The sequence below is a fragment of the Apostichopus japonicus genome, chromosome 15 (assembly GCF_037975245.1).
Source record: "Apostichopus japonicus isolate 1M-3 chromosome 15, ASM3797524v1, whole genome shotgun sequence".
NCBI classification, from domain to species: domain Eukaryota; kingdom Metazoa; phylum Echinodermata; class Holothuroidea; order Aspidochirotida; family Stichopodidae; genus Apostichopus; species Apostichopus japonicus.
The window spans coordinates 22,536,434-22,561,398 of NC_092575.1; the positions used below are offsets into that span (position 1 = coordinate 22,536,434).

At 37.0% G+C, this 24,965-nt stretch overlaps 1 protein-coding gene and 1 long non-coding RNA gene across 6 annotated transcripts in view; one reads left to right on the plus strand and one right to left on the minus strand.

Annotated features, from left to right (window-relative positions):
• Positions 1-16,112, minus strand: part of LOC139981066 (uncharacterized) — a 79,287-nt gene extending 63,175 nt beyond the window's left edge. The window contains exons 1-3 of one of the 4 annotated variants that reach the window (XM_071993216.1): positions 15,900-16,111; positions 2,424-2,569; positions 304-375 (exon numbers count right to left, since the gene is read on the minus strand). In XM_071993216.1, coding sequence (XP_071849317.1) covers positions 304-375; positions 2,424-2,486 — 135 coding nt within the window. In that variant the 5' untranslated portion in view covers positions 2,487-2,569; positions 15,900-16,111. Of the gene's footprint in view, positions 1-303; positions 376-2,423; positions 2,570-15,899 lie in introns of all 4 variants that reach the window. The other 3 variants (XM_071993218.1, XM_071993217.1, XM_071993220.1) reach the window with 3 other exon arrangements.
• On the plus strand, positions 2,513-24,641 carry LOC139981069 (uncharacterized). 2 transcript variants are annotated; one of them, XR_011797771.1, is made up of 4 exons: positions 2,513-2,639; positions 3,530-3,728; positions 13,267-13,334; positions 24,280-24,641. It is a non-coding gene; the product is annotated as an uncharacterized lncRNA (long non-coding RNA). The 2 variants fall into 2 exon arrangements; XR_011797770.1 differs by lacking the exons at positions 2,513-2,639; positions 3,530-3,728 and having other exon boundaries at positions 4,276-13,334.
• The last annotated feature ends 324 nt before the right edge of the window (positions 24,642-24,965 follow it).

The window sequence follows — 24,965 nt, forward strand, 5'->3', positions numbered from 1 at the left end:
CGAAAAATGGTCACCAAAATGCAAGTGGAGTGAAAAATTCGGAAGAAAAGTTTGCAGTCAAAATCACGTTCACAGTTAGTCAGATTCTGAATGGTAGATTCAAAATGAGGAGAAAGTGGCTGGTGCCCCATAAGTGGGGGCGCTGTGCTAAAACCTTCTAGTCATGCAGTTTTGGTCCATAGGAAAGTGAATATAAGATGGAGACAGACCTAAGAGAAGATCAAAGTAAATTGTATGTCGTCTACAGAACAACCCTCGTAGGAATTGAAGCATGAACTCATGTTTTTGTCTAAAATTATTTACCGTATTGACATCTGGTGCTTCATCATCAAAATCAACAATTGCTTTCAGGGCCTCTGATTGGCTGCTTGTAACCTAAGAAAGCAAAAGAGAAAAATGTGCGATGGTGTACGATACATTAAAACAAAAAAACATGAAATATGTAGTTTATGATATCACATTGGGCTGAACGAAAATCATTGACGGTGAAAGCATGCTGAAAAAGGCTGGCCAAATGAGAGGTGGGATGGGAAAGGCAACGCTTATATGAAAGTTGATGAGTGGTGAACAAACGTAAATATTTATGTTGTGCTTTGCTAAACTTTCCTTTTTTTGAAAGATGGGCAAGCAACAAAGGAGTACCCGGGGAAAGACTTCCCTTGATGGCCCCCAGTCATGTAGAAGTCCTACTCACAGTAGTACAGTACAGTATGCTTCATCAATGTCGTATCATCAAACCAAATATGACAATCTTAACAAACTGGGGCTAGATCAGAGACTCCTACAAGGTTGTAGGCATGGCAGAAGTGCTGAGGTTGTGAGGAGACAGGTAAGCAAGGAGCAAAGTAAATTTTAATATAATGTACTGGTAGCTAAAAGTGGTTATCAAAGCCTTAAACTTTCCAACACAGATTGACCACATACTCTCTGGCAGAGACTGTTGGCAGTGTGGAATCTTTGTTTCAAGCACCCGCCAGACGCTTGTTTACCCAGTGGTGTTAACCTGACAGGTTTAATACTGCAATCTGTCAAGGAATTTAGGTACTATCCACGAATGTTTCTTTTCATTTCTTTGTTTTCACATTGGGAAGGGGTGGGGGGGGGTTGTTGGTTCTTTTGGTTTCACTGTGCAGTCCCTATAGCTTTCTGTCAGGAGAGCCTCAAGAGTAACACTCAGCAGCAGTTTTAGGAAATAAATCAAGATATCAAAAGGATATGACATGTTTAGATTCCCTTTTCAATCTAGCAGTTTGGTATCTTCCATGTACTCTTAGAACAATGGAGAAAGGTCATGACCTCCTGAGAGCACATTGTGGAAACTGAGTAAAGGAATATGAAGGAGGGTTGGGGGGGGAGTGACTGAGTGATTAAACATACCTAAACATTTGAAGGCACATACTGTATTAAAGTACATCTTAAATCATAAAATTCCACACACTCAGGATACCAAAATATGGAGGGGGGGGGGGGAGTGGATTAAACATACCTAAATATTTGAAGGCACATACTGCATTACATTACATCTTAAATCATAAGATTCCACACACTCAGAACACCAAAATATGGCTGATGGCTCTGGCTAAAGTCAATTTCAGAGCATGACAGGATTACTCCAACAACAGAGCACTGTAATTACTACTGCACAAGTACAATTTGTAAGAGGAGCATACTGTATATATATACTGTATATATATATTGTAGTATGGCTTGCATGCACATGACAACAACATGGTGAATCTAACAGTGCTACAAAATGTAAGACCTGGTGTGGATATTTGAAAGACAACGCAACTATCTGCATAATAACTTAAAATGGGCAAAGCATACCCATTGAATTTAATATTGTGTTAAAGGTGAGGAGGAGGGGGACCTACTGCTAATTAGGCTTCTAGACTGGACGCATAAGGTCAACCAGTTAGGCTCAAGACTGGATGCATAAGGACAACAAATTAGGCTTTAGACTGGATGCACAAGGACAACAAATGAAGGTGGAAGGCAATTCTAATTAATGACCCCAAATCATCCTAATATGGCTCCCTAAATGACCTTTAACCTAAAGCTTGCTACTGTCCACATCACCACCATGAATGGGCCAGTCATCCTTGGTCAAATCTTCACTCATTCCTATACAGAGAGATTATATGCTATATTTGAAAAAACGAGGACACAAATTAACTTCTAGATGACCTATGACCTCAATTTTTTTAAATATCCACACATGGCACCACGTACAAAACTACTCTGCCAATATTTCAGAACAATCCATGAGAGATGCATGGATACTAAAGCACAAGCTGTTAATTGTGACTTACAAGTAAACCTAGGTTTATATTTTTAACACATTTTGTAGTTCTACTTTACCAAATCAAAACATTTATCTGTCAAATATTTTAGGATTGCGAACCCTGTCAAACACTCCTTACCTTTCCATCAGTTTCCTCTGTTGCGTCTACCTCCTCCCGATGCTCCTCAGTAAGGTCGGCCATCTTGATTTTCTACGACAGCAGGTCTACGATGATCATGAAGGCTTCTCTCACAGTGGGAAGCGGACGACCTTGGCAGCATTCAGCTTGAGAAATAAAAGACATTTAAACCAAAAGTGAGAATCTCTCATGCTGTAACCCAAGTCCCACTTCATGGTATGATTTAAAGTTTTATTTTTATCCACATTTTTTGTATTCTGTACATGTATCTCAATGTAATGAATAAACCTGACAGACAAAGTACAGAGAAGATTATTATTGACAATACAAGAAACTTTTTTATATACATTTGAAAAAAAGAATCTGTGATAAAAGTACCTTGTGAGCTACATTTCTGAGCCAGTGTTATATTTTTTAGGGGAAGGGGAGGAGGGGGGTGAAGAGGGAGGAAATGGGGCTTATGAAAACATTTGAGAGTTCGCTCTAGACTCGATAGAGTGAGAGTGCTGAGATTGTGAGGAGACAGGTAAATGGTTGTCACTGGTACAACCAGGTCACACTGTACCTATCTGGTACAAGTCTGAACACCAAGTTTGGTTATTCAGACACATTTATCAAGAAAAAAATGACCAATATGTACACTGTAAGGAGAGATGTGTAGGTTTGGTGAATAAAACACCAGCTTTGGGGATAATACCAATCTTCATTTAACCTTTTTTTTAATCAATTTTACCTATCATTTTACCTATTATTACATGACCGAACAACCATTAAAAACTTTGCCTTGTTTAGCATTGAATGTAATGAACACACACACTACAACTACAGTAAACCTACAGTATTTTGTTAGCCTTTCTACTTTGCAGATACATGTAGATGGAAACATACAAAACACACATAGAATAGTAAAAGCAAAACAATTGAAGTAACTTGGCTTCTATGCAGACCTAAAATGAAATCAAACCCAAGTAATTTTTTGTTTTTTAATTGTAAAATTGAATGTTCTATTTTTGGTAGGTTACAGTAGATAATATACGTACATATATTACTGTCCATTTAATTGCACCCGCTGTATATTACCATGAATAATCTGTTTGCTCTGCAAGTTCCCAGACGATGTAGACCCAGGCTGACTCTGAGCCTTAAAAGAGGGAAAAGTAATGTGCTTGCACGCAACACTCTGCAGCTCTCAGAACAAGTGAAGAGGAAGTTGGATAAATGATGTTGGAATACCAAGAATCAGTCTCTTCCTCTCACATGCTAATGGTATCATCCTACCACAAATGACTAAGGGGTCTACTGCCAGTAAAGTACTAAGACCTAAGCTTATTATGCAATTAAGTATTATGTATATTATATACACAGCTTGACAAAACACATCACAGAGTGTGTATGTAGGTCTAGGGTCATACGTACTGCAATATTGTATGCAAGATAATACGTACATGGTGTGTCACCAAGGAATTATTTATTATTCACATTTTGTTACTTAGCAGGGTTTTGCATTGCATGAATTTTGTTAGAATTATCATTTATACTGCAAATAACATGTTTCAGTGTCCAAATAAACTGCTTTACATAATACCATGATACTGTATGCAGCAGCAATTTGCATATATCGTTAGCTACAGCACTGTTTGTGATACCAGACAGATGGTTCCTTTGTTTGATAAAGTTTGTTCAAGGTTTACCATGTATTAGAAGTACACTGGCAGGGAATAACTTTAGTGTTCATCTTTTGTATAGCAGTTTTGAAGCTCTGAACTTTGTCTCTCATAAAACATTAATATTGTTCTTGTCTACAAAAACAGCTATACAGTAGATACATCTTACATCGGGGGGGGGGGGGGTGGAGAAAAATATTTCATGGGGAGGGGAAGGAGCAGCGAGGAAAATGTTTGAAGAAGACTAAATTCTCGGCAGATCCCTTACAGAAAACTAGCAAGCGTCCAAATCCCTTGTTCTAACTTGCTAGAAAATTTCCTCCAAGTGTATTGCACCAGTTTGCATTACAGATCAGTTATGACTATACTCATTGACAGCAGTGACAGTTTTGCTGCCAAAGTACAGCATGGTAAGGAGATATGCCTGTAAAATGTTGGCACTGTCATAAGCCGACAGTAAAGCCTGCAACTAGCTCATCTGTGCAACTGATACACTGAAAGTTATCATCAGGAAAAGATAGCTTTCAAGTTTGTGTTTCCCTTTCATCCAAACTGGAGAAAGATGGGGAACTTTATAGGGTACTTGTTATGAATTGGTGTGGACATGAGGGTGGTTGTTAGGTCTTACAACTGACCTCTTACATCTAATGTAAATATTGAAGAAGATAAAAAAATACAAAAAAACACTAGTGTTGGAAATGACCTTTAGATATAGAGCACTGTTTGACAACTGATAGGCTGTCACTACTGCTGTACAATATTAATATTACTTATACAATAGTGACAGTACTTACTGTACATATTAGATACCACTAGTCTATAAATTACCTTTTATTGGACAATTACTGCAGGACTGCAGGAATTGAATGCAAGGTTGATAAATACAATCTTTTGTTGCATTTTCATATCTTTGAGCAAACCAACAAAATCAAAACGAAAGTTCATATAGAACGTTACTTTATGATTCGTGGAATAAAGTTTATATCACAATGCAGGGCAACACAATACAACACTTAACAACGAAAACTCTATCAGTATTGCAAAACATTCCATGGATCTTGATATAACTATAGTATATATACTGTATTCCTATTAGCTTAAGGACACATTTAAGCTGTTTGTATATCCTTAATACTATATATAATACTATAGTAAACTCACCCCCCCCGCACCCCTCCCTTCCTCTGTTTCTCGTGTAGGTAAAACAAGTGGGCACATAGCCACACAGGGCTTAGTGGGGCCTTCCCAAACAAAATTTCATTATGTTTCAAAGGTATTAGCTCAATTCCAAAATAGGTAAGGTTGTATACAAACATGAAAGTGGAATGCAAATGATAGGGAAAAAGATGGCAAAGATTGCATCATTTGGCATCTTAGAAGCCCCCTGAGATTTAAGCAAACAATTCTCAAAGGGGAGGGGGACACCAACTCCCATTAGACCCCTCATCCAGGATGTTGATCCTCCTGCATTGATGTGCCCCCCCCCCCCCGAATCGGTTACTCTGGCTACGGGACTGCAACCAAGGTATAAACAGATTTACTGTCAATATTGCCTAGAAGTTACAGCTTGAATCGAGCTTGGACACTTTTAATCTTCTGGTATGATGCTTTAACATTTAGGATTAACAACATGTACTGGTCAGAATACATCAATTGATCAACAATTTCTTGATTCCCCTCCCCTCCCCAATCCCCCTTCCAGTCTCCCTTCCCCCATTATCATGAAAGGGACCACTAAATTACAGTACTATAGGCATACATTTATAGATTTGAAGACGAAAAACTTAAGCACAAATTGCACATTATAAAAGTGTGGGGCATGAAACTGTTGATGCTGTGCAAGCCACTGGATTTGGTAAATTATGTCAGGAATGACTGGTAAACTACAGTACGTTTAATACTACCCAGACTATAACGATCTATGTTACTGTAAGTTATACATTACAGTATTCTGTGCAGTACAGTAATGTGTGAAATTTGGCAATTGATGAATCTGAAGAGCAAACAAAGTTTTCAAGATTTTTTTTCCAAGTAATGAATGAACAAACACATGATTGTGACCTTTGAAAGAGCAGAACCTACAATGTCGTGTTCAGAGCTGGAAAAAAAAGAAGGAAGCTTTTAATGTGAACCAGTAGAGTAGATTTTAAACAGTACATGTTGCCTCAAGCACCATGCATGGCAAATCATGGTTCAAGTACAGCACTGACCTTTCTGTGGTTTGTTGCAATAGTGTTACTGTTTCATACAGTAAGTTCAGATGTTTGATATCTAAAGGACTGAACACAGACATCAACAATTGGTTAGGCCCATTGCTGCTTCTATGCTCGGATATATACTGCACATGCTGTACAATCTTTGTAGACCTGTATATCCTGTACATAAGACAACACAATAGAAAACCTGCACAATAGTTGATCTCGATTGTCAAAGTGGGCCAGACATCATATTCCAAACAAGGACATTCCACGAGTTGGTTGAAGTTGAAATCTGACTTATGTCATTTACAGTACTAGACAAGTGAAATTGTGGGACAAGCTGCTTTAAACTGCACAGGAAGAATATAAATGCCAAATAACAACTAAAATAAAAACTAGCTTCTGGAGATATTTGTTAAGAAATTTCCATGACATTTCCAAATACTCCATTTTCTCCAGGGAGAGCTGGTGAAATTATCTCACAGTCAGGACACTTGCTATGTCCAAGCAAATACATCTCCTATACAATAGGTATACATGATCCAAGTACAGTACTGTGGTATTATCTCTGAGTAATTCTGAGTACTGTAATGTTATTGTATTATCCATCCATACTATATTATTACCTATAGTGTTACTCCATTAGCCATCCATACTGTAAGTATTACCTATAGTGTTATTCCATTAGCCATCCATACTATACATATATATTATAACCTGTAGTGTTACTGCATTAGCCATCCATACTGTAAGTATTACCTATAGTGTTACTGCATTAGCCATCCATACTGTAAGTATTACCTATAGTGTTACTGCATTAGCCATCCATACTGTAAGTATTACCTATAGTGTTACTGCATTAGCCATCCATACTGTAAGTATTACCTATAGTGTTACTGCATTAGCCATCCATACTGTAAGTATTACCTATAGTGTTACTGCATTAGCCATCCATACTGTAAGTATTACCTATAGTGTTACTGCATTAGCCATCCATACTGTAAGTATTACCTATAGTGTTACTGCATTAGCCATCCATACTGTAAGTATTACCTATAGTGTTACTGCATTAGCCATCCATACTGTAAGTATTACCTATAGTGTTACTGCATTAGCCATCCATACTGTTAGTATTACCCATAGTGTTACTGCATTAGCCATCCATACTGTAAGTATTACCCATAGTGTTACTGCATTAGCCATCCATACTGTATGTATTACCTATAGTGTTACTCCATTAGCCATCCATACTGTAGTATTACCTATAGTGTTACTCCATTAGCCATCCATACTGTAAGTATTACCTATAGTGTTACTCCATTAGCCATCCATACTGTAAGTATTACCTATAGTGTTACTGCATTAGCCATCCATACTGTAGGATTACCTATAGTGTTACTCCATTAGCCATCCATATACTGTAAGTATTACCTATAGTGTTACTCCATTAGCCATCCATACTGTAAGTATTACCTATAGTGTTACTGCATTAGCCATCCATACTATAGGATTACCTATAGTGTTACTCCATTAGCCATCCATATACTGTATATATCACCATAGTGTGACTGCATTATCAATCCATATAACCTGTAGTGTTACTGGATTATCCATCCATACTGTAGGATTACCTATAGTGTTACTCCATTAGCCATCCATATACTGTATATATCACCATAGTGTTACTGCATTATCAATCCATATAACCTGTAGTGTTACTGCATTATCCATCCATACTGTAGTATTACCTGTAGTGTTACTCCATTAGCCATCCATATACTGTATATATCACCATAGTGTTACTGCATTATCCATCCATACTGTATTATTACCTATAGTGTTACTGCATTATCCATCCATACTGTAGTATTACCTGTAGTGTTACTGCACCTAAATTGCACATGTACTTGATTGAATATTTTCAACTAAGTTTGATTTCCTTGAGGTGTATCACTATCTCAAAACTTGACAGCACCACACTGTGAGGGGTCGCAGGTGTCAGGCTAAAAGGAACCCCACACCTATCAAAGTAGAAGGGGGCCCTCCACTACATGTTTGTCATCAGAGTAATGAAACCCTAAGGCTAGCACTCTATAAATCTCTGGAAAAGTCAGTCTTTGAGGAAAACTTCTTCAAACACTGGAATTATCAGAACATTCACAATGCTACAGAAATTAAATTATGCACTAAAAATTGCCAACAGGCACAAAGGCCTTCTTTAGCTGTTGTAAAGGTCAAGCAAAGACCCTGTGGCTATGTACAGAACTACAGATGGCTACAATATTTTGAAATTGTCATCACAAAATGGCCTTTCCAATGATCTGTAACAATGTGTGAAGATTTACATGGAGAAAAGACCAGTCGAGTTCAAAATTGAGGTCAAAGCAAGTACTGTACATCCCAAAATAATTATTTTTTAGAGATTCTCTATAGATCCAACCCAACCCCTCAATGTGCACAACACAAATTGAGCTGTGCAATGATGGGTGAGTAGGGGAGGATGGGGTTGGGGGGGGGGTTGGTGGGTAGTGTTCCTTGATGTGTAGATTCAAAGAATATGAACAACAGAGAACTTACAAAATATACCAAAATCATTTGGAATGAAAAGTTGGATGGTGAACTAAGTATGGTTTTGAAATTTGACATTTACGTAAGTAAGAGATGGACTGAAGACTGTCTCTACAGGAGTGTTATGAACAGTAATGTATGCTTGCACTAGACAGAGCTAGCTTCGTCATGCACTGAATCAAGAAGAAATAAAAGTCAACAAAATCCATTTCCATTTCCATTCGCAACAATTTTTCAAAGCAACTAATAAACTAAAGGTACTGTGGATAGTTGATGAGGCATTCGTTCCGAGTTTACTTATATACTGAGCTGCAATATTCAGCTGTTTTTTTTTTTCTTTCTTTGGCTGGTTCACCAAAAGTTCAAAATGTTGCTATTTTTGCCGCTAATTGATATCTAACTACAATGTAACATAATAAAGTACATAAAATACGTCAATCATATTTTTAATGAATTACATCTGACAGACAGACAATGCAGGCAAGCTGCCAGCAGGATTCCAACACAGACTCTTGCTATAGTTACATAACAGAACTACTGTACCAAGCCACTCTTTGTGTACATTCATTGTCATCGTTAACGATGCAACACCCTTACTCAATAGTACTGACTTCCATATTTACCTCATTCTTTAAATTTAACTTTGACATCTTTGCAACACAGACATCCAAAAACGTCACAATAAGGTATAACAAGTTAACAGTATCACCAACAGTACCTACAGTGTGCTAGTACAACACAGAACTCAACAAGTGTGAAGTGGGTTGGCCACATTCTAATGCATGAGTAACTCCACAGAAAATAAATGATTACGTCATTGCCAGTCAAAACAGCTGGTTAACTATTCTGTTGGTTGTCTATTTGTACATACATGTATGCAGTCCTTTGAATATTGTATTAAGTAGTCATATGGCTACGGAACAAAGAGATTGTCTGGTGTTCAGTGACTAAGGGAAAAATCAACTACTTTCTGTTTAGTTGATTCCAGAACTATTTTGATTTATATATGTACTGTATGCATGTATGTAAATTAACAGTAAATATGAAATTAAGTGAAATATATAAACAAAGTTTGAATACTTTTGTGAATATAATTTCACACTAGTACAAGCACTGTACTGTACATGTAATAATTACCACAGGGTCTTAGGATTTAAAGAAAGAGTGAACAGATATTGTACAGTAGGTATGAATCACAACAGTACAACAGTCTAAGAGGTTGATAGCAAATGTATATGTAAGCTTTGGTCAGGTTGCGGGAAAGAGGGGGAAGGCGAGGGTGATGTGAAGGTACTGTAGGGTGAGGTGAGGTGACACAAAGGTGAGGCACTGAGGCAGATGTAAGTTTCTGTATCTGCATTCCATTACATTTTCCTGTAAAGTTATTAAAAGGCCTCAACTTTCCAAAATTATGTCAAATTCTGCATCAAGCTACCCAAGCCCACCCCACACTTCACCCTCCAAACTTTGCAGGATATGGGACAAAATCCAGTTCCTTGTGGTCTCAGGATTTCTATCCATCACCATCTCAACTTCCAACAAAATCCACAATTATGAATTATCTCACTCCAGGTGCTGTCAGCTGTCAATGGATCTCCTACAAGCATTTCAAATTGTAATGATATCAGGGCAAACCTATGAGGAATTATAAGGATTTTTTCATACTGTATGTATGACCGCTTCAAAGCATTTGTACTGGCAGTATGAGTACAGTATCCCGTTCCTATATTAGGTAAAAGTTTGGAACGATTTCAAACTGACAGTATGCATTTCAAGGCATCCATATACTGTATACGAGGACAGTAGAGAGAGGTATAAGCGTTAGAAAGTTGTCCCGACTGACTGACTCCCTCCGTCCAATTATCCACACCCTCGTTAGGAAGTATCCACAGGAAATGTTTGTGAATGCTATATGTTAAGGAAGTGTACATTCTTTTGTCCATGGAAATGCACTTTACTTAATTGGATACATCCTTACAATGTTGCCCAACTGTGGAAAGAAGGCGCTCACTCGCTGCATTCACGAACATTCATTGAACTTTGACCTCGGAATTGATTAATATTGATATTCACTTTGATTTGACTGTTTTTCTTAGCTCACTCACTGCATTCACGAACATTAAATTTAACTTTGACCTCAGAATTGATAAAGATTCACCTTGGTTTGACTTTTTTTCTTAAGTTTTAATTGTTTAATATTTCATTCACCTTTGACATCTGAATTGATGAATATTCATTTTACTGATGTAAATTACCGTATCAGTGTCATATTCTAGAAATTGACTAGAAATCCATTGATTTGTGTCTTTCTTGATCCAGACCAACCATGGAAAAAAGGTATGGTACTGTACATTGCACAATCAGCTGGTTATCTTCTTGATTGGCTTATCCAACCTCAAAATGAGACCAACGTACCGTAATGCACTTCTCTGCATAAACTTTCACATGTTAGTCAATATGTAGACGAAATGGATTTTTGTTTTGTTTCAAATATGTATGATAAAAATTTATTTCAACAAAATTAATATTTAGACCACATCTAGATAGTTAATGGACGGCCCTATATCACAGAGAAAGAATACATTATTACATAGCAGGAGAGCACAAACATACAAATTTAAACGATTAAATATTGTCCACAACAAAGCCCTGGGAAACATCAATTTGGCAAATTTTGTTGTTATGTTTAATGCCACATAGAAATCATGAGGTTGCTTAGCAACTGTACGTATCAGTCAGTTGTACTTAATTCAGGTGGTAAAGATCTCTCGCACAATGTTAAAATGAAAACCTCTCACAATATGCCACAACTGAGGTGACAAGGACCACATATTGTCAACACCCTGCCTGGTAAGAAGATCATTCATAGCAAACTTGTACTTTAACTGTGCACCTGAGCTAAATTGACAATATTTAACAAGATTCGAACAAAATATGAAGAAAGCCTGTCAGGGTATTTTTGTGAAACTTTTGACATCATACTTGAATGTTTTTTAAAATTATCATATGTTTCGGTTTCATACAAACTTTTCCAGCCTTTTGATTTAGTGATGTCACTGGTTATTTTTTTTAATTTTTTTTTTAACTTACTGAAATAAATGTTGAATAAAGCAAAATACAATAGCATCATGGGTACTGTATAGTTTCATGTTTGCTTCAAAGCATGTGTACTGACAGTGTGAGTACAGTAGTATGAATATGTATGAGTACAGTAGTATGAATATGTATGAGTACAGTAGCATGAATATGTATGAGTACAGTAATATGAACATGTTTGAGTACGGTAGTATGAATATGTATGAGTACAGTAGTATGAATATGTATGAGTACAGTAATATGCCTATGTATGAGTACAGTAATATGAACATGTATGAGTACTGTACGTATGAATATGTATGAGTACAGTAGTATGAATATGAGTATGAAAATATGAGTACAGTAGTATGAATGTATTCATGAGTATAGTAGTATGAATATGTTATTTAAACATCAGTTTATAAAGGTGTCTAGGAACTGCTCATACTGACAGTACTAAAGTGCTGCAAAGTATGATATAAGGGGACATGATGGAGTGGTATTCACAGATGGAAAATTGTCCAAACTGACTGTTATGGGTAAATATTTGCAAATTTTCAAAAGACAGAATGTCAGTAGATATAACTCTGGTCACAGGTCTCTGCTTGAAAATGCACACTTACTGTATGTATAACATTTGTGCTGTGGTCATAACAGAAAAGTACTACAGTACACACAACCTGTGGAAATCACAGGCCCAGCAGGAAATTATCTGAAACTAAATATATCCACATCCAATCAAATTAATGTCAGCTAGAAGCCAGACACATCGTTTGCAGGGTAGGTTTTACAGTACGTATATATCATACTTAATCCTAGAGAAGTCTTGAAAAGGAAGTTTCATCTACGTAGCTTTTAGCTTTTCCTTTTGATTTCGACGCCGCGTATTCTACAATGTTAATGTGAATACTGTCACAAATTATTTTAAAGTTTTTCAAAAATAATTTAACCCCCTATTTACATTCTAAGATTTGTGTATGTGTGCCAGGGATAGGAGAGTGGGGGGGGGGGAGGGGTCCAGCAGGCTCTACTGTAGGACACACAAAGAATGTCAAATATTAAAAAACGGTAAAGTACCAACAATAAAGCCAAAGCTGCATATCATATATCACTGTTTATAACTAGTTCTGTAGTTTTGTATACTGTATCTTACTGCAAGTCACTCAAAGAAGCAAATTACAGCAACTTAGGTCTAAGCTTAAATACCGAGGGCATACTGCAGCCTACACTTTATTATATAATTTGCACTATATATATTCACCACATTATTATTAACTAGTGCTTTGTATGCACCATGCCTTCATTTAGTTATCAAAATCATTTTCATCCGTTTTCCAGCTATATACACCTGGGACAGTGCCAAACAGACACTATTTCCTGGAAGAATGAACATTCGCAACGATACAGTAGGTTCGCTATATATTGTTGTGTACAGTCGGCTAGTATTGGAGGCCATGGGTACTGTAGAGTCTTGTGTACTAAGTTTGTACTTGTAGAGACTTCTCTCACATAGTGATTACTTTACAAATGAACTAAGTATGTACCAAATAAGTTTGTCCTTGAATCGAGGTTGTACCTATTTCGAGCAAACTTTCAAAAATAACTTTGACAACATTTCTTATTATTTTTCTATTTCATAACTTTCAGTATTCCTTTAAATAGAGACTTCATCCAATGTGCCTTGACAAAACCTTGCAAAACATTCTCAGTTATTGTCAACAAAACAATTACACAATTTATATATAATAAATGCAGTATTGCCTAACAGTGTCGTGAGGACTGATCGCGGAGGACGGATAGACAGAGATTGTTCAAATTATAATTCACAGAGATTACAATCATTGTGACACAGTACTGCACGCTCAGGAAGTAAACTTGATTTCCTTCTCTAAATAAAAGATAACCATCGTACATTGCAATGCATTGAATCAATGAACAGGAGATACGTGAGCATGCATGGGAAAAGTACAAACCAAGCAAGCTGGGAAACTGTCCAGAGTATTTTACCCGCCTAGTTAAATAATTCAGAAACAGTTAGGCTGTAAGAGTTTGACAGATCTGTAATCTCTAATAACAATACCAAAAAAGTTTTTTAATCAAAACAAATGAAGGAAGTTAAATTATGTTATTGAAACTTTATACTTCTGATCTATCATGGTTTAAGAGAGGGGATGTCCCCATCCCCTTTTAGAAATTGAGAAATTTCTGCTTATCTCAGTTGGCTTATATGCAACCTTACCTTCCCTATATTGAGCTAGAAATGTTGAAAAAAATTGGGGGGGGGTGGGGTGTCACATGCCTTATCTTGAATGACCTACTGTATGACCTCACACAAAAAGAATCAAGATTCACAGTCATCAACCCACATATTGTGGCAAGCATGAAGTATATATAGTCAGATTGTTGTTATTGTGCTATTGGTTCTAGCCTTAACCCTGCCAATGTTTATAACCAATCTGAAAAAATTATCGAAAAATGTGGGTAAATATTTGACAACTCTGATTATTACACTGATTCCTAACTGCAAAGTCCCCATTTTATAAAATTTATGAACACAGCCTGAATTATTGATTAAAATTTAATATGCACTGATATTCTCCATACATGTCATGTATATGACATACATACACAAAACACCAGCATGATCTAGTTCACTGTACATACGGCTTAGTTTAGATTAACATGCATTAGAAATTTCTTGGATAAGCAATTACATAGTACTTGGGTGAAAATTGTGTCCTGGTGAAGCATTCAATGATACCCCAGGTCATGGCCAAATGTAACAGCAACACAACAGCTAACCTTGTTGGTAATACCTATTCTGGGTCAGTGAGCTAAGTTGTTAGACACTGTACAATACAAGACACATGTATGTATACAGCACTGTACATATGGGCTTCTAGGTGACGATACTGTATGTAATGTGGGGAGAGATATCTATGTGAATGTATGTATGTGTACACTTACACTACAGGCTGCCCAGAACACCATGGAATAATTTATCCATTATCGCATCGCAACATGCGATGCAAAATGGTCAACTAAATGCTTGAACCAGTAATAACAGTCAGTTACCCAAGTTTTGTCTGTTTTGGGAAGTTTTAGCCAATTTTGCGACTATCCCATTTCAAGAAAATTATGTAATCTTGTTGTTATCACTCTTGCAAACAATTTTTGCATGAATTATGAGATTGCAGTTGCACAATTAAAGCAATTGGTTTTGGAAATGTACTGAATTTTATATATTGTAGAGGAAGACACAGGTCTTCTTATTCTTCATGCATGATTTAAGAATTGTACGATTCAATGATCCGGATGAAAGATGTAAAGTGGACTCTAGTACTCTTAATCTTGCAGACCTTTAAAATGTCCACCACACAACATTATAAGTAACCATGGCAGCTGATCACATGGGGATTTGGTAGGATTATTAATACCTGAATTTGATGTGAAAGGATTTATCCCTGCTGATCTTCGTGCAAACTTATTGTTGTAACCATGCTATTCTACATATAACATGTGTATTAACTAGGCATAACAGACAAGCCATTCAGTTAGGCCTGGCCAGAAGTAGTACAATAAAGTTGATACTAGGGTCTACTCTAAGCCTATACATATGACACATTTAAACGTGTTTCATCCTGGGATGGAGGTTTGTGTAAACTTGTCTTACTGTAAAGTACTAATACTGAAAAGTCAATTAATCTTACAGGTTGTCATGGTCAACTATATTCTGTACAGGAAGATTTGAAAAATTGAAGAAGGCTAGGCCCATGTCATATGTGCAAACTTCAAAAGCCAAGAAAAGCCTCGCCTAGGGCTGACCAAGTTAGGGGCCAAAACTTAGTCCAGCTCTCAACTAAGTTTTAAACAACCTGTAAGCCTATATCAGACGACTGACACTAGTCCACCAAAAATCGTTTTCACTTTCAAACGAAACATCAGGTGAACCAGACCCTAATTCAACTTACTTCTTTTCTCGATGCTTTGCTGCAAAGGCTTAGGAACCTCGTTATTTGTTATTTCACTGTAATGAGTATTGCACACCTTCGTGGGAAGAGAACGTTTGTTTACAAATTTCAACAAGCGACAGTATAACTGAAGTGTTGTCGTAGCATACTTGATAATGTAATGACCTACCCTTACCAGTTTTGTACAGAGTACACTACTTTCGTAGAGCTGTACATACGTATGTGGTTGGGTAATTTCAACGTACAATTTTGACACCTGTGTACGCAAGGAAACCACATCAACCTAGAGATGGCGCTATGTTAAATTGCTCATTTTGGGCAAAGAAGTATTGCGGTTCTACTTCCGTGGGTTTAGAGTCCCTATAAAGAAACTCTACATGGGTTCTCCATATCAGTGAAATAAAAGGCACGAAATTTATATTTTAAAAAGTCACAGAGAACTGTTTTATCCAATCCCTGGGCTGCGGCACTTTAGTAGCACTCAATGTACCTTCTACCATAACGTAGATGAAAGACTGAAAGATAAAAAGATTCTACATAACGTATAATTATTGTAGCGCGCGCTACAAAATCGGGATTACTGGCGAAGTGAACGATACCTATATGACTGGACGTTGAAACTTAAAGTTTCAAATAGTCTCTGTACATTTGCAGTTTCAGAGACTAGATGCGCAGCCAACTTGTTCTGAGCCTGTCACGGCGCTCGCAAGCGCACTCACTTGTAGGTACCCTACATGAATACTCCCTGGTGTGTTGTCCGATCAAAAAATAACACCATGGACAACCGAAAAGATCTCCCTATATACTGCAGGCACTCCACGCGCACTACAACACTGCGTATCTGCAGGCAAATACAGTTCTAGTTGTACATGGTTATGTGAAATATCCTATCACAATAAGTAAGCCCTATAGAAGTGTAACTACCGAAAGCTTGAAAAGTTCCTTCCGCCATTTAGTGAATTCTGAAGTTTTTCAGTTGTTTTAGATGTAATAGTGTTGCGCGGGCCACCCAATAGAGATTTGAAAACCTTACGGGACACAGAAAATTGTGCACTGGGCGGAATACTAAGCCCCCCCCCCCCCCCGGCGATCCCACATCCACCACCACCAAAGTCCTAAATATGCGTGGTTCCATATTGATGTTTTGGGCCTATCGTTCATATCAGTTCGGATTATTAGTTGTTCTCTTTTTTCCCCATTCTTCAATCTAACGTTCACGCTCAGTGAATTCATAGATTTTTAAGACAGTTTCATATTTGACAACAGCCTCAGTATGAATTGTCAAGTCCTATTATGCATGGTGTAACGTCCCTTTTTAACCGTTCATGAATACTGTATAGCAGGGGTTCCCTAACTGGGGTGCATGAACCTCCAGGGGGTGCATGAGTCCATCCCAGGGGGTTCGTGAGACGTTTCTGAAAGTCAAAACTGAATACTTTTTGTTGAACTAAAATCTGATATATTATATAAGTTAGTAATGTACAAAAGTCGTACCTATCGACAATCTCTTTTCGCTGTGACTGTTATGCGTATTATAGTATGATAGTGACTCAGATCGTGTCTCGAAAAATTGGGGGTTCGTCGACAACTTTGACATCCACAGGGGTTCTTGGGTTGATAAAGTTAGGGAAACCCTGCTGTATAGTATAGACTACCGTATTATATATCTTTCTTTCGGCATGAATCAAGTTTATGCTGTCCCATGAATCGTTCCCCGTCTTGCTTTGGTCGTTCCATACAGTGGCATCGAAAGCCAAGTCGGGCCCTGGAAATATTAATATTATCGGATCTACACGCTTTCGTTAAGTTCTCAATTGTTACTTATTTGCCGTATATAATATATTCTATAAGTGAGAATATATTATTCTTGATCACACATTTCCCCATCGTCTTTCTATTTGACCCCAATATTCGCCGGGCGGACTTTACTCAGGCTCCTCCTCTCGTTTCAAGTTAAACTGTTGTCACATTTGTCACATACTGCGGTATATATGTTCCTTACTTACGTAGAAAGCACACCCAACTACCGCCATTGGCCTATGCGGTGATAGAGATGCATGAAGTGAATAACTCTCCAAAGGAAAAGCTATGAAAATTCTTATTCTAGATTTAAGAGATAGCCCAGTTTCAAAGTTCCTTCACACACGGCGAGATCTAAAAGTCTATATTATAACACCATCGAGCAATTTTTTTCATGGTTTCGCTGTGACTGAAATGAATTTTGCAACGCGCTGGTTCTAGAAATATTGAAATTCTCAAAACACAACCTTATATAGCAATGATTTCTGTGTATACTGTTTGCAACCACGCGCGCTTTCAGACCGGAATTTTACAGTTCTTAAAGAAGAGAAGTTAACTAGCGCCCTCTAACATATTCCAAGCCGTGAACACAGCAAATCATTTATCTATGGCAAGAGAACGCACAATATTATAGACTATTCTATGTAAGAGAAGTTGAATAGCGTCCTCTACTTCGTTTTCCACGCACGCTCTCCACGCTATCACGGAAAGAAAAAAGTTACAATTCACTGGGTCTGATATATCGTAAACTTGTACAAGCAGTGAATCGATCCATCATAAAATTAAACATTAACAGGAACAAAGCATCAAGGTCTACTAATCAATATAAATCATCCCACTACTGCTTATAAGAAAATAACCGTCCTAATTAAGGTCATGGTTAATGTGCCTCTTAACAAGATTACAAATATTTCAAGAAGGTCGGAACGAATCGCATTCGATCACAGCCCAAGAACACAGTTTCTTGTTAGACCTAAACATCAAATAAATATTTGAAAATTTATCAAAATTTGTCGTCGATGACAAAACTCAATATAATCATTTGCTTTAAGAAGTAACTTTAAAGAAAGAAGGAGAAAGAGAGAGAGAAAAAAACGTGATTCCAATGTTAAATTATGTTCAAGTAAAAATATCGCTTCTATAGAATCACGCTATAATCATCACAGGTTTACACAACGAAAGCTGTGTCAAACAGAAGCGTACAGTATCAGTATTTCAATGACACAACGTGCTGGGGGAAAAAAGGGCAAAAGGAAGGGAAAGTAAGAAAGTAAAGAAAACCCACACAAACCAGCAAAATCAGTTGAGAGATTTATCACTAAATTACTCGACTGTTTATGTCTGCTCTGAAACAACTAAAAATCAATTACACTAATTACTCCCTCATAAATATTCATTTGATGAGAATGTCTACATCATGGATGTAATAGTTTGATCAATCCAGTATTTGAGTAATTTTCGGTAAATCCAATGGCCGACCAAGAAATAAATAAATAAAAATCTGCTTAAAAAATTGATAGAGTTGTCGAAGCCTGTATACATTGTAGTATACAACATTTTGCATTTGATGAAGTCGCATATACTTTACACACACCCACACAAAAAATGTTAAGGATGTAGAGTTTTCTTTTCTCTACTGAATATGTTCGATTTTATCAGTAAAATGCTGGACACGTGATGACTGTTAACTTATATAGTTTGGCATTTCCAAGCAGAAATCAAGTACTGAATTAATAACGATAGTAACATTTGCAGACATGCAGCAATGATATTTGCCAAGAGCACTTTCAATTACATACAAATCATGAACAAATACGGTAGGCTACTTATGCAAGAGGGATAAATATCGATACCTTCGAGTTGCGTTTGATAGCCGAAAGAGTGGGGAATTGGATAAAAAGTATAAGGGTGTGTGTGTGTGTGTTTGGGGTGCTTCGGGGAGTTGTGAAGATGGAGGAAGGGGGGGGGGGGGTCAATATAGGCCAATTTGGAATAGTTTGGTCATGAAATCAAACTTACAAAAAACCTAGCACTGTAAGGGAAAATGAAATGTTTAACTTTTATGAGTTAATAACCCCCCCCCCCCCCCCATGAAAACAATAACAGCAAACAGCAAGCGAAGTCAGTTTACTAATATTGACTCTAATCATACGTACATACATTCATAAATATTGACATACACGCATACATACACACGCACATACACACATACTTACATGCATGGTTTACTGTACCAAAACCAGAGTGTGAAAACACGACACATTACACTTCAGCATGTTAAAGTATGATAAGCTGTGTTTTCTCAACACGTTGAAGCACTGTGCATTACCATGTTATTGCGTTCATACTGAGCAGCTCCCACACCAATATAAGCGCACACTCACACACACTTACACACACACTCACACATGTATATATATATATATTCATATATATATATATATATATATATATATATATAAACATATATATATATATATATATATATATATATATATATATATATATATATATATATATATATATATATATATATATATACGAATACGTGTACGTATGTATAAACGCAATATCCTCTTTCAATTACAATCTGGCATTCAGACCTCCTCTACATCCTATGACATTACTGTACAATATTCTTGAAATTACGTCACGACAGGCATATCGAATATGATATGATTTTATTTTATCATCTCACTATGGGAAGGTAGAGCCGTCACCCTCTTGAATTGTAAGAGAACAAACTGAAACCTCCCAAGGACGAAATAAATTAAAATCCTCATTTTATCAATATTTCCAACGCGAAGATCCTCGATGATTCACTTGGTGGGTTCGTTTTTTAATCGATGAAATCATTTTTTATATTTTTTTCTCCCCTATATGATTCTTCCTACTTTCATAAAAAAAAAAAACGAGCTTTATCAGGCTCTCCGGGGAGCTAATTCACGTCCCGTCCGGAAAAGTACATTTAATCACATTTCCCTACACGAAAGTCTTATGGACTAGTTTTCAATCTTTTTATATTCTTCCTCATATTTATTATCTTGTGAAGGAGGGTTAAGATCAAACAAAATAAGCAGAAAACATTTCAAGGTGAGTTTTTAAGTAAAAGGTTGCATTCGATCAGCTGTTGTATGCGGATGCGAAAGTTAAGAAAATATTCAATAATAAACCTAGTGCAGGAATGAGTTGAAAGAACTCTTTACATGAAAAAGTGAGTAATTTGTCAGTAATAAAACAAACGTATTTAGTTTAGTCATTAAAGTTGATTGATTAATTCAAATTAACGGATTTCCATTGTCTTTGGAAATAGTTTAAATCGTGTTAGCAATTAACCATTGAGCTCAAAGCCATGCCCGGCAGGGTGTTAGTACTTTCATACTCAAACAAGCATGCAATCATAAGTTTGGTAGGATTAGATGCAGGGTGGGGAGGTGGTGGACGGGGGGGGGGGGGGGCTTTGTGATGAGAGAGAGAAAGAGAAAGAGAGAGAATCAGATGATGTTGCTCGAAAATAGAAAATGAAATTTAAGGAACCTAAAACCCAAGCAACATCATTGGTCTTTGTGATATAGATCAGTGTAATGGACATCTTTCCCGAACAGCTAAGAAAAATCTCATTCCATTTGGGAAATACTGCAGATTTAATGATTCCTTCACAGACAAGGCCGAAGACTTGATCAAGCCTAAATATGACGTCATCAAGCCACATGTGCTTCAATTACTTATCTTTCTACTCTATTTTTTACAATACTTATTTTTTTTTTGGTAATCGAGATGGGTGTTGCAAATGTCGAATCTAAAAATATTGAATAATAATATGAACTCATGACGACATTGCTTTCATGCAGGGTCAACATTGTTCTCATTCTACCTTCAGTGGAAATATGAAGAAAAAGAAAAGGGTTTCGGATAATAGTGACACTATGAAGTCATAGATCTACAGCTCACAGACACATACATTATACACTACGACATGTCCCAAAACGGAACAAGATATTTCTTAGCTGTTTTTTTTGGGGGGGGGAGGGGAAGGGTAGGGGGAAGGAGAGGGGATGAGGGAAGAAGAATGGGGAGTGGGAAGGAGGAGGTAAGCTGTTCTTCACAAAGTTCTCTGTCAAGTAAGCCAAAGATTTTGGTTGTATACGTGTCCCTTTTCAATATATACCTGCACGTCTCCATATATATGAACAGTGGAAAAACATTACCCCATTGCTTTACACATATTACCCGCACCCTCTCCCCGACCCTCTTCCCTTCCATCCCCCCATGTATCTGTCGTGGTTCGTAAGCCAAAGTATATGTTCTTGGATCGTGCCGTAATAGGTATGTTGTACGTGTTACAATCCTATAGCGACCATGTTCATCTCTTGTGGTGTCTTACAAGGTGTGAGGCTAAAGTGCAGCTTACAAACATAGTGTATGAATTTACAGTTACAGCGGGCCTTTCCGTCCTTCTGTCACCTTTAATATGCGTCTTCCTGAATAAGGTGGCCATATGTCTTCGATAAAGGGGAAAGCAGAGAGCCATCGATTGAAAATGGTCCGTAGTTGTCCCAAAATAACTCCCTATTTCTCGCTCTCTTTCCCTCTCACGTCGCGGTAATTAAATTTAAAAAGTAGAACAGGACATTCCGTATAGCGGGTTTGTTACTGTTATATATTGTATCGCAAAGTATTATCTGTGATATATAGTTAAGTATATAGTTTAAGAAGAAACGTTCTTCATTAGTATAGTATAGACTATATATACAATTTCATGATGTATTAATTCGATGTCCCTCTTTAATTCAATTAAGCTAGCTCATAATACGCATGCACAATGTGGCAATCAATGTTAAAGAGGATATACGATGAAAAATATCGATGCGTACATTTGATTGGCACCGCCACTTCATATATAGACACACGGCAATCAAACTCTATACTTTATCTATATACAGAGAGAATTTTAGATGACATTGATCAGTTGTACGACGCAATTCAATTTTATTTTCCAGCGAAAACTGTCAGTTCAGATATTTGGTGTATATAAAACTACATTTAAACGTATGGTGGACACAAGAAGAAGCAAAAAAATAACAAAAACGAAAGGATGTTTGTGAAGATAGTGACTACCATAATAGCATAACAACTTCACTTACTTTATATAGTCAATATTTCATTTCACAAAATGTTAATTAAAAGTCAAACAAATATCGTTTGAAATTTACCAGTTTGTATATACGAGGGGTAAATACTGTACTAAACTACCGAATATGTTATGTGTTAGAGCAGGGAGTTGTTATGGTTCCATAACAACTCTCTGGTTAGAGACACCTCCCTAGGTAGACCAATACACGCATGTGTACTTCTGGTTGTATTCGGTATATGGGTTTTAGTAATCAGCATCAAACATATACATATGCTCAGGGGGGTAGGAGGGGGGCAGGGCTAACGTGCCCCCACTTTTTTCCAAAATAGCAAATGTGCCCTACTGACAAATGTGCCTCTTTGATGAAGAACTGTCTTTTGGATATTATTGTTAATTTTAATATTTTATTTTGATAATTTATTTTTAGTCTGTACATGCTATTTTTAAAATGACATCCCAAATCTTTTTGTAGCACGGTTAACAAAAAACAATGTCAATAAATAGTATTGATAGCATATACTAACACATCATATATATTTGAGTCATATGGCCGGTGTGTATCGGTTTATAGCATAACGAGTGGTGGTTTTGGAATGAGAAAGTGCCCCTCTGATGTTGTGCCCCCCCCCCACTTTTTGGAAGCTTCCTACCCCCTGCATATGCTTCGATGTATAGGTTATAATCCTGTTTGCACTCAAATCGTCTTGTTTAGGGTTAGATTAGTGAATCCCTTGCACAGCAACGGATGCCCTTAATAGTCACAATAATCCGGAAACTTATCAATGTGATCATCGCTTATGAACCGCGGATTATTTTAAGTCCTCTCTTATCGGAACGGACCAATTATATAAGGCCAACTGAAAGTATTAAGTAATACTTCACTGGTGTAGGACTATACTCATTCCATTCTTCAAATAGGGCCAGAAAAAGTGACCGTATAGTTCCAAGCCTCATCTTGAATTTTTGTCCAGGGTAAGTTATGGCGTGGGAGCTGTGACTAGGTTCGCAATCACCTGAGTGTTATGCGACTATGCACAAACGAATAGGCCTATTCAATGCATGTCCTTCAGTTTCTGCATTTCATCAACTTTCGACAACAAATTTGTCGAGAGCTGAATGTCAATCGCGTAATCATATAGTTTTAATTAAAACATCTTGAGGTCAAAACTTTGCGGAAAATCGACTTAATTCAATAAGCTGTTTTAAAAAAAAAAATCAACGGAGACGGAAATTTTTTAATTGAGTTTTGAAATCTTTTAAGATTTAATGTGTTATGTTATTTCTTCGGTTTATAATGATATCTAAGAGTCCATATAATCTCAGCTTATACTGCGCTAAGGTAACCTTGAGTACGCCGTTTCATGCACATGTCGTTTTATAACATACATTTATTGTCATCTTATCAGTTACGATTCCTCTCATTTTAAACTATGTTTTTTCTTGCAGTGAATGATTCAGCCTTTGGTATAAGCCAGCTTACTCATTTTTAATCGGCGAATTCACCGACGAAGCGAGTATTTTAATTTTACAGAAGGAAAGGGGAGACCTTCACACCTTCGAACATTTGCCAGCGCTGACCGCTTAAAGATGAAGAAATAGTTGCCATGCACTGGCAGACGGATGACTTGTTTACACAGGTAGCCGTCCTAGGCTACATAGACTTATCGTATAGCCTATACCGCGCTAAATCGTCATAGAGCGATGAAAGTGCATTTAACTTATATATTGTCTATTTATTCACGAAAACAACATCATGCTGTTTCCTTCGAGCTATTGACCAATTAAATTTGTAATATTACTGAATAAAATTTCTACAACCTTGTATTTTTTTTTTTGGAGTTGCGGTTTCCTCCACGTGCTTTTGCTCCTATACACACACTTAACTATAGGGGCTATATATATATATATACGCTCAGTCGTTCCTTTACAAATTCGCCATGCATGCCCTTCCAAGACGGTAACAAAACAGCGATATGGACAAGTCTACACGTTCCACTGAACAATTTAGCTAATAAAGCAGACCACAAGAATTAAAACTTGGCGAAGGATAAAAACCGAGGCAAATGAGGAAAAGAACTGAGTCAGTTTACGCATGAAGAAATAATGAATTTTAAAAGAATGTTTGTTCGAAA